The sequence below is a fragment of the Panulirus ornatus genome, chromosome 20 (assembly GCF_036320965.1).
Source record: "Panulirus ornatus isolate Po-2019 chromosome 20, ASM3632096v1, whole genome shotgun sequence".
NCBI lineage: Eukaryota > Metazoa > Arthropoda > Malacostraca > Decapoda > Palinuridae > Panulirus > Panulirus ornatus.
Window position 1 is genome coordinate 38097503 of NC_092243.1, and position 17890 is coordinate 38115392.

Sequence of the window (17890 nt, forward strand, 5' to 3'; positions counted from 1 at the left end):
CACCACTGGTGATTTAAAGAAGAACCAGGAGAAACTTTTACAGTTCGATACTGAAACTGACTCCAGTTGAGGCATGCATTCAACCAGCTATTAATTTCTTGCACAGAATCAGTGGCTCAGGAGAAAATCAGTACTGTACTGTGGTAGAGAAGGAAAGTAACCTACACTTGTGAAATAGCAGATATGACATCATACTCCTTATTGCCTCAGGACCACCAGCTTCGAAGCTATTAGTTCCACATCTGCCATCTGCCTATCTGTAGGCTCCACCCAGCTATAGTATTAGTATATGTATTTGGATAAAAAATGTTATGGTTTATGTAGTATTTTGTTTTATTATGGTATTGCATTTCTTTATATCTTATTACTACAGATATTAACTCCTTCCCTCATATATTTTTCATTGAAGTAATGCAAAAGACGTCGAAGCACCACAGTCCCAGAACACTATAGACCGATATCATTAACAGTGCACATCATTAAAATCTTTGAAAGAGTCCTAAGAGGCAAGCTGACTGAATTTTTGTAAGTGAACAGTCTACTTCACCCGGGACAACATGGCTTCTGTGTGGAAAGATCTTCCCTCTTTCACTTGCGTGACCTCTATTGATAGGTGTTGTTGAAGCCCTGGAAAACACAGAAAATGCTGACTTGAGTTACTTAAACTTTGCAAAAGCATTTGACAAAGATAACCATGGTTTCATGATATATAAAATGTGAAAGAAGAGAATAAATGGAAGAAATGAGATGGATTTATAACTTTTTCACTAACAGATTGCAACACATAGTCATAAATCATGCTATCTCCATTACTTCCATTGTTAAAAGCTCTGTCCCCCAAGGAATTGTACTTGCACCCCCATGTTCCTCATTGTTGCATCTGAGATTAGTGCAAGCATGAGCCATAGTTTCATATCATCCATTGCAGGTGTTATGATAATGATGATGAAAATCACTTCAGTAGAGCATGCTGAAAAGAGACATAAACTAGGTCTTGGACAAACAAGAACAACATGCTTTTCAGTGGAGATAAGTTTCAACTCTTCTGGTACAGAGAAAATGAAAAAATCAGAAACAACACAGAATACTAAACAATTACAGGCACCATCATAACCGAGTTGAATGATGTGAAAGACCTCAGAGTAATAATGTCTCAAGACTTAACCTTCAATGAACGCAACAAAACGACAGTTCCCTCATGCAAAAGGATGGCAGACTTGATCTTTCAGTCCTTCAGGGGAAGAAAATGATTGGTGATGTTATTCAAGGCACCAGTTCTTTCATGAATTAAATATTGTTGCACTCTAACATAACCTATAAAGGTGGGTGAAAATCAGAATTAGAAAGTGTTCAGAGATCTTTCACGGCCCATATTAATATGGTAAAGGAATCAAATTACCAGGAATAGCCAAAATATCATAGCCATACTTGCTGGAGTGCAGGTGGGAGAGGTATATCATCTATACCTGGAAATTCTTGTAAAGTATGGTTACTGGCTTACATTCAGAAATGATATCCTACTGGCATGACAGATATGAAAGACTCTAAAATACTGTCTCAGAAGTTCAGAGGTGTGATATGCACAAAAAGAGAGAGCACCTTAAATATCCAGGGCCCAGAACTGTTCAGCAACTTTCCAGCTACTATCAGAAATAGCATAGGCACAGTAAAGAAGTTCAAGAGTGCACTGGAAAAGTACCTTCAAAGTGTACCAGACCAGCCAGACTTTATGGGCTTGAGGGCTGCAGTTTTCAAAAGCGTGGTCCACCATCTACCAGTCCAGCAGCCTGGGCCCACCCTGGGCTGCTGTAGGGGTTGAAACCCCCTTGAAGACTTCACCAGGTAAAGTAACAAAATATTTTCTTACATATTTCTTCATTTTGCAGATACATTACTGTATTCCTTACTGGTCAAACAAATGCTTAGCTAATATATTCTTGGTATAATAAGGGAAGGAGTTAGATTTTGTTCTTCAAAATGAATGGTGATTTTAGTATAAGAATGCTGTGAATTTAATGACTTATGTTTTATTGTATTTCCAGACTTTACAGTTTGCTAAACTCAGAATCCATGAGAACATTTGCCATCTGTGCAACTGCTAGGTCTCAACCATTCTGAATGAATGACACATCACTGCAGTTACAGTGCACCTTGATCTGTGTCAAGCAAATGAATGTCTGTTTCTGTGTGTTTTTTATTCTTCAGAGATAGGGATTACTGGTGTTTTCATTTGTTTGATAATCATTTTAGTACTTACTGTTTATATTTTGAAACTACTAAAGTTATCTTCATGGTGCACTGCATTAAATCAGATATTTTGTGTGTTAGTGGAACATCACAATTATCATGTTTATAGAAATTATATGCAACTTGTAAAGTGAAATAGAAGTTATAGCAGGGACATGAATGATGGCAAATCATCAGCATTGCATCTAATTTGTTACACACACACACATCAGAATGCACTCACACTGATATAAAGTTCCAATTGTATGAGTCTCAGGAGTAATGACCATGCTTTAAGAATATATGCTTTGAGTAGTAAGTGCTGGTATCCTTCTTGTAGGTGAACATAGGGACAGAGGTAAATAGCTAAAACATATTTCCTTTTGTACTAATATCTTTAAAGTGAGGGCCAGTCTGAATCCCCTTGCTGGCAAAAGAGTTCTTGGGGTTGCATTATGCTTGTGATTATTGACTTCTTAATATTTTATAATCTCATTGCATCTCTCTTCACCTTTTTCCTTCATGTACTTGCTTCACCATGATCATCATCATCAATGTCATCCATCCCTCTCTTTCTTTTATTTGCATCTGTCTCCATTTTCCTGTGTAAGCTTATAGGTTTCCTGATTCTGCAAGCTCATGTCACCCCTGTAATGCCTAACAATTTTAGGTTTTCAAAGAAAATAAGCCATGGCAGGGTTATGAGGACTTCATATTACAGTTAATTTTGAACTGTAATGTAATCTTGTAAGTTATAATGAGTAGATGGATGATTTAGAATTTTTGTCATGTCATACTAATGGATGTTTTATTTTTCCGTTCATTTAAAGGAGAGATACACTGATGTGACAGTGGCATGTGAAGGGAAATTCTACCCAGTACACAAGTTGGTTCTGTCAACCTGCAGTGAATACTTTGAGAAAATCTTTGACAACACTCCCTGTAAACACCCAGTTATTGTATTGAAAGATGTTCAAACTGATGAATTAGAGGCCCTCTTAAGTTACATGTATGAAGGTGCCGTAAGTGTAGCACAGAATGACCTGGCACGGTTAATTAAGGCAGCCGAAGTCTTAAGAATAAAAGGACTAGCTGTTCCTGATGAACCACCCATATCAGAAACAAGCAGTAAAAGAATGACTCAGTCTCGTAATGCCTCAGATGACAGGAGTAGTCCGCATCCAAAACGAAGGAAACGAGAAGAAAATAACACAGCTCTGCAAGAAGTGACACAAACATCATCTACACCACCTGCATCCCCTGCAGTTTCTCCTTTCCGATGTGAAAGTGAAACTCAGCTCTCAACCTCAAGGTTGCAGTCTGATACTCATTGGATGGATCCAAGATCTGCTGACAGAGAGGAGCAAAGCACTGATCACCAGTTGGATGACAGACTAGGTGACCATACAGTTACAGCTCGCTCCTCACCAACTCCTCCACAAGTTGAGGTTTGTGATATTGTTTTTACAATGTGTTTAGGTGAAGTGAATGAAAGGAAGTGCTAGTTTTTGAAGATGGAAGTTCAGATTATAAAATTAGTTTGCATGTTGAAGAACTGAATGTTATGGATGAGTGTGAGTATTTAGGAGTGAAGTTCAGAAAAGCTGAATTTGAAAGTAAAGACAAATACGGAATGAAAATTGTGAGTGCATCGAAAGCTCTAATAACTGAAGGAAAATATGAATGTACAATATTCATGAAGCTTGCACAGAGGAGCACCCATGCTAAAACCTAACTGTAGTGTAGCTGTTAGTGTTCTTGATTGTGACGCATTCAAGGGCTGCCCAGGATCAAGCGCATTGGTTCGAATCATTAAGGCAGTCTGTCCGCACTTAACCCAGCTGCTTATCCACCCCATGTGATTAGTACGAAAAAAAATGGGTGCCTGGCTCAGTCTAGGGATTGGATGGTACTGCTGTTGAATTTATTAAGAAAGGGGGTAACTTTGGTGTTGATTGGCTTGTAAGGATATTCAGTGTATGTATGGACCATGGTGAAGTGCCTGAGGATTGGCGGAGTGCATGCATAGTGTCATTGTACAAAGGTAAGGGGATAATGGTGAGTGTTCAAACTACAGAGGCATAAGTTTGTTGAGTATTCCTGGAAAATTATAGAGGATGGTGCTAATTGAGAGGGTGAAGGGAGGTACAGAGCATTAGATTGGGGAGGAGCAGTGTAGTGTGGTTTCGAAAGTGGTAGAGCATGTATGGATCAGGTGTTTATTTTGAAGAATGTGTGTGAGAAATACTTAGAAAAACAGATGGATTTGTATGTAGCATTTAGGGATCTAGAGAAGGCATATGATAGGGTTGATGGAGATGCTTTTTGGAAGATCTTAAGAGTATATGGTATGGGAGGTAAGCTGTCAGAAGCAGTGAAAAGTTTTTACCAAGGATGAAAGGCATGTGTAGGAGTAGGAAGAGAGGAGAGTGATTATTCCCAGTGAAGGTCAATTTGCGGCAGGGGTGTGTGATGTCCCCATGGTGGTTCAATTTCTTTATGGATGAGGTGGTTAGGGAGGTAAATGCAAGGGTTTTGGAGAGAGGGGCGAGTATGCAGTATGTTGGGGATGATAGGGCCTGGGAAGTGAGTTAGTTGTTGTTCGCTGATGATACAGCTCTGGTGGCTGATTCATGGGAGAAACTGCAGAAGTTGATGACTAAGTTTGGAAAAGTGTGTGAAAGGAGAAAGTTGAGAGTAAATGTTAATAAGAGCAAGGTTATTAGGTTCAATAGGGTTAAGGTACAAGTTGATTGGAATGTAAGCTTGAATAGAGAAAAATTGGAGGAAGTGAAGTGTTTTAGATATCTGGGAGTGGACTCAGCAGTGATAGGAACCATGGAAGCAGAAGTGAGTCATGCGATGGGGGAGGGGGCAAAAGTTTTGGGAGCAATGAAGAATGTATGGAAGGAGAGAACGCTATCTTGAAGAGCAAGAATGGGTACGTTTAAAGGAATAGTAGTTCCAACAATGTCATATGGTTGCAATGCATGGGCTATGGATAGGGTTGTATGGAGGAGGGTGGATGTGTTGGAAATGAAATGTTTGAGGACAATATGTGGTGTGAGGTAGTTTGATCGAGTAAGTAATGAAAGGGTAAGAGAGATGTGTGGTAATAAAAAAGAGTGTGGTTGAGAGAGCAGAAATGGGTGCATTGAAATGGTTTGGACTTTCGGAGAGAATGAGTGTGGAAAGATTGACAAAGAGGATACATGTGTCAGAGATGGAGAGAACAAGGAGAAATGGGAGACCTAATTGGAAGTGGAAGGATGTAGTGAAAAAGATTTTCAGTGATCGGGCTCTGAACATACAGGAGGGTGAAAGGCATACAAGGAATAGAGTGAATTGGAACGATGTGGTATACTGGGATCGATGTGCGGTCAGTGGATTGAACCAGGGCTTATGAAACATCTGGGGTAATCCATGGAAAGATCTGTGGGGCCTGGATGTGGATAGGGAGCTGTGGTTTCAGTGCATTACACATGACAGCTAGAGAATGAGTGTGAACAAATGTGGCTTTTTTTTTTTTCTCCGTAGCACTACCTCACTGAAGCAGGGGGTAGTGATGCTGTTTCCTGTGGGACGTGGTGGTGACAGGAATGGACGAGGTGATCACGTATGAATATGTACATGCGTACATATTTATATGTCTACGTATGTGTATATATTTATATATGGATATTCATTTTTATGTGTATGTGCATATGTGGACATTTATGTACATATACGTGTATATGAATGGATGGGCCATTCTTCATCTGTTTCCTTGTGCTATCTCACTGATGCAGGAAACTGATTAAATATGATAATAATAGTAATGATAACTTAATTGCTGTTTCCCGTGTCATTGACATAGCACCAGGAAACAGACAAGGAATGGCCCATCCACTCATATGCACATTTATATACATAAATGCCCATACACACTCATATACTCAAATCATACGTACTCATACACAGACATATACATATATACACATGTACATATTCATACTTGCTTGCCTTCATCCATTCCTGGCACTACCCCACCCCACAGGAAACAGCATTGCTATTCCCTGCTTCAGTGAGGTAGCTCCAGAAAAACAGACAAAAAGGCCATATTCGTTCACACCCAGTCTCTAACTGTCGTGTACTGACCTGAAACCACAGCTCCCTATCCACATTCAGGCTCCACAGACCTTTCCATGGTTTATCTCAGACATTTCACATACCCTGGTTCAGTCCATTGACAGCAAGTCGACCACAGTATACCACATCATTCTAATTCACTCTATTCCTTGCATGCCTCTCATCCTCCTGTATGTTCAGGCCCCGTTCACTCAAAATCTTTTTCACTCCATCCTTCCACCTCCAATTTGGTCTCCCACTTCTCCTTGTTCCCTTCATGTCTGACACGTATATCCTCTTTGTCAATCTTTCCTCACTCATTCACTCCATATGTCCAAACCATTTCAACACACCCTCTAATGCTCTCTCAACCACATTTTTTTCACTTCCACACATCTTTCTTACCCTTTCATTACTAACTCGATCAAACCACCCCACACCACACATTGTCCTCAAGCATTTCATTTCCAACACATCCACCCTCCTCTATAGCGTCCTATCTATAGCTCATGCCTCGCAACCATATCACATTGTGATATGGTCTCCCACTTCTCCTTGTTCCCTTCACGTCTGACATGTATATCCTCTTTGTCAATCTTTCCTCACTCTTTCTCTCCATATGTCCAAACCATTTTAACACACCCTCTAATGCTCTCTCAACCACACTTTTTTCACTTCCACACATCTTTCTTACCCTTTCGTTACTAACTCGATCAAACCACCCCACACCACACATTGTCCTCAAGCATTTCATTTCCAACACATCCACCCTCCTCTGTAGAGTCCTATCTATAGCCCATGCCTCGCAACCTTATGACATTGTTGGAACTACTTTTCCTTCAAACATACCTATTTTTGCTCTGAGATAATGTTCTCTCCTTCCACACATTCTTCATTGCTCCCATAACCTTCACCCCCTCCCCCACCCTGTGATTCACTTCCACTTCCATGGTTCCATTTGCTGCCAAGTCCACTTCCAGATATCTAAAACACTTCACTTCCTCTAACTTTTCTCCATTTGAATCTACTTCCCAATTAATGTGTCCGTTAACCCTACTGAACCTAATAACCTTACTCTTATTCACATTTACTTTCAACTTTCTCCTTTCACACACCAACTTCTGCAGTTTCCCACTCCAATCAGTCACTAAAGCTGGAGAAAAATTGGAGGAAGTGAAGTGTTTTAGATATCTGGGAGTGGCTTTGGCAGTGAATGGAATCATGGAGGAGGAAGTGAGTCACAGGGTGGGAGAGGAGGTAAAGGTTCTGGAAGCAATGAAGAATGTATGCAAGGAAAGAACGTTATCTCGGAGAGCAAAAATGGGTTTGTTCGAAGGAAAAGTAGTCCCTGTAATGATTATTATATGGTTGCAAGGCATTGGCTATAGATAGGGTTGTCTGGAGGAGGGCAAATTTGTTGAAAATGAAATGTTTGAGGACAATATAAAAGAAAGTGGGAAGAGGTCAAGAGAAAGGTGCAAGAGGTGAAAAAGAGGGCAGATGAGGGTTGGGGTGAAAGAGTATCATTAAATTTTAGGGAGAATAATAAGATGTTTTGGAAGGAGGTGAATAAAGCGTATAAGACAAGAGAGCAAATGGGAACATCGGTGAAGGGGGCTAATGGGGAGGCAATAACAAGTAGTGGTGAAGTGAGGAGATGGAGTGAATATTTTGAAGGTTTGCTGAATTTTTTTGATGATAGAGTGGCAGATGTAGGATGTTTTGGTTGAGGTGGTATGTGAAGTGAGAGGGTCAGGGAGAATGGTTTGGTAAACAAAGAAGAGGTAGTGAAAGCTTTGCTGAAGATGAAAGCCGGCAAGGCAGCGGGTTTAGATGGTATTGCAGTGGAATTTATTAAAAAAGGGGATGACTGTGTTGTTGATTGGTTGGTAAGGACATTCATTGTACGTATGGTTCATGGTGAAGTGCCTGAGGATTGGCGGAATGCATGCATAGTGCAAAGGCAAAGGGATAAAGGTGAGTATTCAAATTACTGAGGTACAAGTTTGTTGAGTATTCCTGGGAAATTATATGGGAGGGTATTGATTGAGAGGGTGAAGGCATGTACAGAACATCAGATTAGGGAAGAGCATTGTGGTTTCAGAAGTGGTAGAGAATGTGTGGATCAGGTGTTTGCTTTGAAGAATGTATGTGAGAAATACTTAGAAAAAACAGATAGATTTTTATGTAGCAATTATAGATCTGTAGAAGGCATATGATAGGGTTGATAGAGATGCTTTGTGGAAGGTATTAAGAGTATATGGTGTGGAAGGTAAGTTGCTAGAAGCAATGAAAAGTTTTTATCGAGGATTTAAGGCATGTGTACGAGTAGAAAGAGAGGAAAGTGATTGGTTCCCAGTGAATGTTGGTTTGCAGCAGGGGTGTATGATCTCTCCATGGTTGTTTAATTTGTTTTTGGATGGCGTTAGGGAGGTGAATGTAAGAGTTTTGGAGAGAGGGGCAAGTATGCAGTCATTTGCGGATGAGAGGGCTTGGGAAGTGAGTCAGTTGTTGTTTGCTGATGATACAGCGCTAGTGGCTGATTTGGGTGAGAAACTGCAGAAGTTGGTGACTGAGTTTGGTAAAGTGTGTGAAAGAAGAAAGCTGAGAGTAAATGTGAATAAGAGCAAGGTAATTTGGTTCAGTAGGGTTGAGTTACAAGTTAATTGAGAGGTAAGTTTGAATGGAGAAAAACTGGAGGAAGTGAAGTGTTTTAGATTTCTAGGAGTGGATTTTGCAGCGGATGGAACTATGGAAGCGGAAGTGAGTCTCAGGGTTGGGGAGGGGGCGAAGGTTCTGGGAGCGTTGAAGAATGTGTGGAAGGTGAGAATGTTATATTGGAGTGATAAAAATGGGTATGTTTGAAGGAATTGTGGTTCTAACAATGTCATATGATTGCGAGGCATGGGCTATGGATAGGGTTGTGTGGAGGAGGGTGGATGTGTTGGAAATGAAATGTGTGAGGACAATATGTGGTGTGAGGTGGTTTGATCGAGTAAGTGATGAAAAGGTAAGAGAGATGTGTGGTTATAAAAAGAGTGTGGTTGAGAGAGCAGAAGAGGGTGTGTTGAAATGGTTTGGTCACATGGAGAGAATGAGTGAGGAAAGATTGACAAAGAGGATTTATTGTCTCACTTGATGAATCAAGTCAGTATGTAAAGTGGAAAAGTATGAAGTGCTTTTGTTGGTATAATTTTATGTTTCTCTTGAACAGCCTGGACATGGGTTGATAATGTAAAAAGAAAAGGATTAGGGGGATGAGTGATGTTGCAGAGGTTGTACCTGATCCACCTCAACGGATTGGGAATGGAGTGATGATTGATCAGTACCTTTAACCCTCATATGCTGTGCAACTTGCTGAAAGTTAATTGCAGTATGGATGAAAGACAAGGTCAAGGTCTTCAAGATTTCTGTTTCCCTTTGTGAAGTGACAGAAGTGCATGTAAGAGTAAAGAATACAAAAAAAAGAAAAAAGCTCGCACATCCTGGTGAAAGTTGATCTGTGGCAGGGGTGTGTGTTGTCACTAAAGCTATTTAATTAGTTATGGGTTGGGTCTTTGTGAGAGAGGCAAGCATGCAGTTTGTAGGGGATAAGCAGGACAGGAAGAAAGTCAGTTGTTGCTTGCTGATGACAGAGCACTAATACCAGATTTGAGTGAGAAACTGCATAAGTTGATGACTGAGTTTAGGAGTGTGTGAAAGGAGGAAGTTGAGAGTAATTGTCAATGAAAGCAACATTATTAGTGTGAAAGAAGGAAGTTGAGAGTAATTGTCAATGAAAGCAACGTTATTAGGTTTAACAGGGCAGAGAGACAGGTTAGTTGGGGTGTGAGTTTGAATGGAGAAAATTTGGAGGAAGTGGGAAGAGGTGTCTTAGATACCTGTGCGTGGATGTGGCAGCAAATGATATCATGGAAACAGAAGGGAGTCACAGAGTGGGTGAGGGGGCAAAGGTTCTAAGAGCATTGAGGAACATGTGAAAGAGCGCAAAAGTGGGTATGTTCAAAGGTATAGTTATCCCAACGATGTTGTATGGATGTGAGGCATTGGCTGTGTATGAAAATGTGCAGAGGAGGTTGGATGTGTTGGAAATAGAATGCTTGAGGTCATTATGTGGTGTGAGGTGGTTTGATCAAGTGAGTTAGAAAAGGGTAAGATAGGGTGTGGTACTAACATGATTGTGGATGAAGAGCTGAAGAGGATGTGCTGAAAAAAATGGTTTGGTCATTTGGAGTGAATGAGTGAGAAGAGGTTGACAACGAGGATATATGGGATAGAAGTGGAGGGGACAAGGAGAAGGGAGAGACTAAATTGGAAATGGAAGGTTGGAGTGAACATGCAGGGGGTGAAGGGCACACTTGCGATTGAGTGAATTGGAGTGATGTGGTAGACAGGGGTTGACATGCTGTCAGTGGACTAAACCAGGGCATGTGAAGTGGCTGGGGGGGAACCATAGGAAAATCTGTGGGACTTGGTTGTGGATAGGGTGCAGTTGTTACGGTACATTGCGCATGACAGCTAGAGAATGGATGCGAGCAAATGCAGCCTTTCTTCATCTAAGATGAGAAATGGCAAACTAGCATGAACAAATTCTCATATTCTATGAGAATTCAAATTTTGATGTGTAGGTCTTCAGGGGAGTGGAGGAGGACAGTTTTGGATGATGTAGATTATTAAAGTTTTATTTCCAATCATAATGTAGAAGAATTACATGTAAAAGGAAAGGATATAGTAAAAAAGTGAGGAGAAATATTTTGTGTGACTTTGGTGTAACACTGAAATTAACATGTAAACTTCCCTGGGGAATGGTAAAGAAATGGAAGTGGAGGATGTTTGTCAGCCATTGTCACACACAGAAGAGTCACTTAGTCATCACTCACACTGTTTATGTAAAGAAGAAACAAAGGCCACACCTAGTTTCAATACACATCATAAAGTTGGCACTTTGTTCTTAAAAGCCCACAGAGATTACCAGTATGGTCCTTCAATAACCCATTATTTCCTTGACAGTCGTGTGTATGCTTCCTAGCATTTAAGGATTGATATTAGCTACCATTGTCAGAACAATCATCATTATGATGTTTGCTTCTTGAAACTGTTAAATGATTATGTAAAGATGAAAACTGATTACTAAATTATATTTGAATTTAAGGTCATGGTAGATGAAAGTCTAGTCAAAGAGGAGATGGTTGACCACATAGACAACAGTCAAGATGATGTCATGGACTCAGGGATGGATTACGGGTCAATAGGGAATGACTCCAGATTAGAAGGCCCGGCAGGTGGTGGTGAAGAAGATCCATCAAGTCATATGCTTCCTAACAAATTTGAACCGAAGGTCAATCCATCACAAGCACAGCCACTCCCAGAAGCTGTTGTAGAAGCCTTAGCTGGACCCTCAGGAATGCAAGGGGTATGTGGTCTGTTCTTATGTTAAAAGTGAGATTAGATTTTGAGCCAGTATAAAGTCATATGTCTCTAGACTATTAAAGCTTTTTATCTTGGAATGGTATCAGTATAGCTAACACCAGCCATTGTTCAACATCATGATCACATACCTTTCATTCTTTACTACCTAACCTTTCTGTTTACTCCATTACTTTGACTGTCCATAATGTATGTGCCCTGTAGATTTACCCAGCTAGATTTATTACTTCATTCATTAGAATGCTTCTTTCATTACATTGTTCAGTCATTTGTGATGTTGATCAGTCACTACATAAATTTCTCTTCTAGAAAAATTCCTTATTTATCATTCATTTGGTTTTCCAGATTTTTTTCTCTCTGCAGTCTTTTCTTGAGCATGAGAGACTTTAGGATATAGTCTAGGAAAATCAGGGAGAGGAACCTCTAACCCAATATCCTCCTGTTGGGAAAAACTGGCTTTCCACTCATCACAGTCCTCCCAACAAGGTATAGCACCTTTGGTTCATCTGAGACCTTCTTAGAAATATCATCATCGACCCACTCATTCCTGGCTACCCAGTAGCACAGAATGCCTTTGGATCAAGGACTGATCAGATGTCCTCAACTAGACCAGCATTTTTCCATGCCATGGATTGATTTAGGGTATAATTGGTGTACATTGGGTATTCAGTGTTGTGAATGGAAATGGTGAAGAGCTTCTAAATTTCTGTGCTGAAAAAAAGACTGGTGATTGGGAATACCTGGTTTAAAAAGAGATATACACAAGTATATGTATGTGAGTAGGAGAGATGGTCAAAAGGCATTATTAAATTACATGTTAATTGATAGGCATACAAAAGAGAAACTTTTGGATGTTGATGAGCTCAGAGGGGCAGCTGGTGGGATATCTGTTCACCATCTTGTGGAGGTGAAGATGAAGATTTATAGAGGTTTTCAAAACAGAAGAGAGAGTGTCAGGGAGAAGAGAGTGGTGAGAGTGAGCTTGGAAAGGAGACTTGTGTGAGAAAGTACCAAGAGAGATTGAGTGTAGAATGGTAAAACATGAGAGCAAATGACTTGAGGGGAATGGGTGAGGAATAGGAAGTATTTAGGAAAACATTGATAGCATGTGCAAGAGATGCATATGGCATGTGAAAGATAGGTGTTGAGCAGAGTACAAAGGGTTATGAGTGGTGGGATGAAGTAAAGTTGATAGTGAAAGAGAAAGGAGAGGCATTTCGACAATACTTGCAACAGAGGAGTGCAAATAACTGCGACATGTATAAGAGAAAGTGGTAGGAGGCCAAGAGGAAGGTGTAAGAGACGAAAAAGAGGGCAGATGAGAGTTGGGGTGAGAAAGTATCATTAAACTTCAGGGAGAATAAAAAGATGTTTTTGAAGGAGGTAGATTATGTATGTAAGACACGAGAACATATGAGGACATCAGTGAAGGGGGCAAGGGATAACAGGTAGTGATGAAGTGAGGAGATGGTGTGAATATTTTGAGGGTCTGTTAAATGTGTTTGAGGATAAAGTAGCAGATGTAGGGTGTTTAGGTCAGGGTGGTGTGCAAAGAGAGAGAGTCAGAGAGAGTGGTTTGGTGAAGAGAGAGGAGGTGGTGAAAGCCTTGCAAAAGATAAGATCCAGCAAAGCAGCAGGTTTGGATGGTATTGCAGTTGAATTTATGGAGAAAGAGGGTGACTTGTGTTGTTGATTGGTTGGTAAGGATATTCAGTGTACATAGATGTGGATCATGGTGAATTGCCTTAGGATTTGTGGAATGGATGTACAGTGCCATTATTCAGAGCCAAAAGGGATAAAGGTGAGTGTTCAAACTTCTAAGGCATAAGTTTGTTGAGGATTCCTGGAAAATTGTATGGTTGGGTGTTGATTGAGAGGTTGAAGCATGTACAGAACACCAGACTGGGGAGGAGCAGTGAGGTTTTAGGAGTGGTAGAGGATGTATGGATCAGGTGTTTACTTTAAAGAATATATGTGAGAAATACTTAAAAAAGCAGTTAGATTTGTATGTAGCATTTATTTATCTGGAGAAGACATATGATAGAGTTTATAGAGATGCTTTGTGGAAGGCCTTAAGGATATATGTTGTGGGAGGTAAGCTGCTAGAAGCAGTGAGAAGTTTTCATATAGGGTATAAGGCATATGTATGAATAGGAATAGAGGAGAGTGATTGGTTTCCAGTGAAGGTCAGTCTGTGGCAAGGGTGTGTGATGTTCCCATGGTTATTTAATTTGTTTATGGATGGAGTGGTTAGGGAGGTAAATGCATGAGTTTTGGAGAGAGGGGCAAGTATGGAGTCTTTTAGGGGTGAGAGGGCCTGGGAAGTGTCAGTTGTTGTTCGCTGATGATACAGCACTGATGGGTGATTTGAGGGAGAAACTGCAGAAGTTGGTGATTGAGTTTGGAAAAGTGTGTGAAAGAACTTTGAGAGTAAATGTGAATAAGAGCAAGGTATTAAATCCAGCAGGGTTGAGGGACAAGTTAGTTGGGATGTAAGTTTGAATGGAGAGAAATTGGAAATGAAGTGATTTTGGTATGTGGGAGTGGACTTGCCAGTAACTAGAACCATGGAAGCAGAAGTGAGTCATATAATATTGTTGCAACCACTAGCTATCATGTGTAATGCACTGATACCACAGTCCCTTTCCACATTCAGGCCCCACAGACTTTTCCATGGTTTACCCCAGACGCTTCAAATGCCCTGGTTCAATCCATGAACAGCATGTCAACCCCGATGTACCACATCATTCAAGTTCTCTCTATTCCTTTTATGCCTTTCACCCTCTTGTATATTCAGGCCCCAATCACTTAGAATCTTTTTCACTCCATTCTTCCACCTCCAGTTTGGTCTTTCGGTTCTCCTTCTTCCCTCCACCTCTGACACATATATCCTCTTTGTCAATCTTTACTCACTCATTCTCTCCATGTGACCAAACCATTTCAACACACCCTCTTCTGCTCTCTCGACCACACTCTTTTTATTTTTTATTGCCGCACATCTCTCTTACCCTTTTATCATTTACTCGATCATACCACCTCACACTACATATTGTCCTTAAACATTTCATTTCCAACACATCCACCCTCCTCCGCACAACCCTATCTATAGCCCATGCCTCACAATCATATAACATTGTTGCAACCACTATTCCTTCAAATATACCCAATTTTGCTCTCCGAGATAATGTTTTCGCCTTCCACTCATTCTTCAATGCTCCCAGAACCTTATCCCCCTCCCCCATCCTGTGACTCATTTCTGCTTCCATGGTTCCATCCCCTGCTAAAATCCACTTTCAGATATCTAAAACACTTCACTTCCTCCAGTTTTTCTCCATTTAAACTTACATACCAATTAACTTGTCCCCTACCATAGTGAACCTAATATCCTTACTCTTACTCACATTTACTCTCATATTTCTTCTTTCACACACTTTACCAAACCCAGACACCAACTTCTGCAGTTTCTCACTCGAATCAGCTACCAGCTCTGTACCTTCAGCAAACAACAACTGACTCACTTCCCAAGCCCTCTAATCCAGAACAGAATACATACTTTCACCTCTCCAAAACTCTTGCATTCACCTCCCTAACCACCCAATCCAAAAACAAATTAAACAACCATGGAGACATCAACACCCTTGCTGCAAACTGACATTCACTGGGAACCAATCACTTTCCTCTCTTCCTACTCGTACACATGCCTTACATCCTTGTTAAAAACTTTTCACTGCTTCTAGCAACTTACTTCCCACATCATATACTCATAAAACCTTCCACCCTATCATATGTCTTCTCCAGATCCATAAATGCAATGTACAAATCCATTTGTTTTTCTATGTATTTATCACATCAATTTTTCATAGCAAACACCTGATCCACACATCCTCTACCACTTCTAAAACCACATTGCTCTTCCACAGTTTGATGTTTTGTACATGCCTTTACCCTCTCAATTAATACCTTCCCATACAGTTTCCCAGGAATACTCAACACATTTATTCCCCTGTATAATATGTGACAGAGTATGTGATAGAGTATAAGGAAGTAAACTCTAGGGTTATATGGGTAAAACTGAAAGTGGATGGAGAGAGATGGGTGATTATTGGTGCCTGTGCACATAGAAGAGATAGTAGTGCAGCGGAATTTATTAAAAAAAGGAGGATTACTGTGTTGTTGATTGGTTGATAAGGATATCCAGTGTATGTATAGATCATGGTGAAGTGCCTGAGGATTGGCAGAATGCATACATGGTACCATTGTACAAAGGGAAATTGGATAAAGGTGAGTGTTCAAATTTCAGAGGCATAAGTTTGTTGAGTATTCCTGGGAAATTGTCTGGGAAGGTATTGATTGAGAGGGTAAAGGGATGTGCAAAGCATTAGACTGGGGAAGAGCAGTGTGGTTTCAGAAGTGGTAGAGTATGGTAGGAATCAGGTGTTTGCTTTGAAGAATGTATGTGAGAAATACTTAGAAAAACAGTTGGATTTGTATGTAGCATTTATGGATCTGGAGAAGGCATATGATAGGGTTCTTAGCGATGCTTTATGGAAGGTTTTAAGAGTATATGGTGTGGGAGGTAATTTGCTAGAAGCAGTGAAAAGTTTTTACCAAGGATGTAAGACATGTACGAGTAGGAAGAGAGGAAAGTGATTGGTTCCCAGTGAATGTCGGTTTGTGGCAGAGGTGCGTGATGTCACCATGGTTTAATTTGTTTATGGATGGGGTTGTTAGGGAGGTAAATGCAAGAGTTTTTGAGAGAGGAGCAAGTATGCAGTCTGTTGTGGATGAGATGGCTTGGGAAGTGAATCAGATGATACAGCACTGGTGGCTGGTTCGAGTGAGAAAGTGCAGAAGTTGGTGACTGAGTTTGGTAAAGTGTGTAAAAGAAAATTGAGAGTAAGTGTAAATAAGAGCAAGGTTATTAGTATTGGGTTCAGTAGGGTTTACGGACAAGTTAATTGGGAAGTAAGCTTGAATGGAGGAAGTGAAGTGTTTTATATATCTGGGAAGCGGATGTGAGCCACAGGGTGGGGGAGCGTTCTGGGAGCGTTGAAAAATGTGTAGAAGGCAAAAATGTTAACTCGGACGGCAAAAATGGGTATGTTTGAAGGAATAGTGGTTTCAACAATGTTGTATGGTTGCAAGGCATAGGCAATAGATAGGGTTGTGCAGTAGGGTTGTGCAGAGGAGGGTGGATGTGTTAAAAATGAAATGTTTGAGACAACATGTGGTGTGAGGTGGTTTGATCGATTAAGTAATGAAAGGGTGAGAGAGATGTGTGGTAATAAAAAGAGTGTGATTGACAGAGCAGAAGAGGGTATGTTGAAATGTTATGGGCACATGGAGAGAATGAGTGAGAAAAGATTGACAAAGAGGATATATGTGTCAGAGGTGGAGGGAACAAGGAGAAGCGGGAGACGAAATTGGAGGTGGAAGGGTAGAGTGAAAAAGATTTTGAGTGATCGGGGCCTGAACATACAGGCCTGAAAGGTGTGCAAGGATTAGAGTGAATTGGAATCATTTGGTATACAGGGGTCAATTTGCTGTCAGTGGATTGAGCCAGGGCATGTGAAGCGTCTGCGGTAAACCATGGGAAGGTCTGTAGGGCCTGGATGTGGAAACGGAGCTGTATCCTATTTTCGTGTGTGGTGGGGTGGCGATGAGAGTGGATGAAGGCAGCACGTATGGATGTGTATATATGTATATGTATTTTTTTTTCTTTTTCTTTTAAACTATTTGCCATTTCCCGCGTTAGCGAGGTAGCGTTAAGAACAGAGGACTGGGCCTTTTTTGGAATATCCTCACCTGGCCCCCTCTGTTCCTTCTTTTGGAAAAAAAAAAAAAAAACGAGAGGGGAGGATTTCCAGCCCCCCGCTCCCTCCCCTTTTAGTCGCCTTCTACGACACGCAGGGAATGCGTGGGAAGTATTCTTAATCCCCTATCCCCAGGGATAATTATGAAAGTTATATCTGTATTATTAATTTTGTTTTTTGCATGCAATTCTGACATAACTTTAAAAGAATTAAAACACTTATTGGCTCCAAGCCATCCCAAATTTGAAAGTATTATGTGTATTACCAACTTTGTCATAGCAAGTATTTCTGGCCTGCTTGCTCTCATTCAATGCTAT

General features: G+C 40.6%; 1 protein-coding gene across 21 annotated transcripts in view; it reads left to right on the plus strand.

The window, feature by feature from the left end:
• LOC139755950 (uncharacterized) overlaps window positions 1-17890 on the plus strand; it is a 1365710-nt gene that overhangs the window by 725242 nt on the left and 622578 nt on the right. For all 21 annotated transcript variants that reach the window (XM_071674739.1, XM_071674738.1, XM_071674744.1 and 18 more), the window contains 2 exons: window positions 3057-3674; window positions 11486-11746. In XM_071674739.1, coding sequence (XP_071530840.1) covers window positions 3057-3674; window positions 11486-11746 — 879 coding nt within the window. The remainder of the gene's footprint in view (window positions 1-3056; window positions 3675-11485; window positions 11747-17890) is intronic.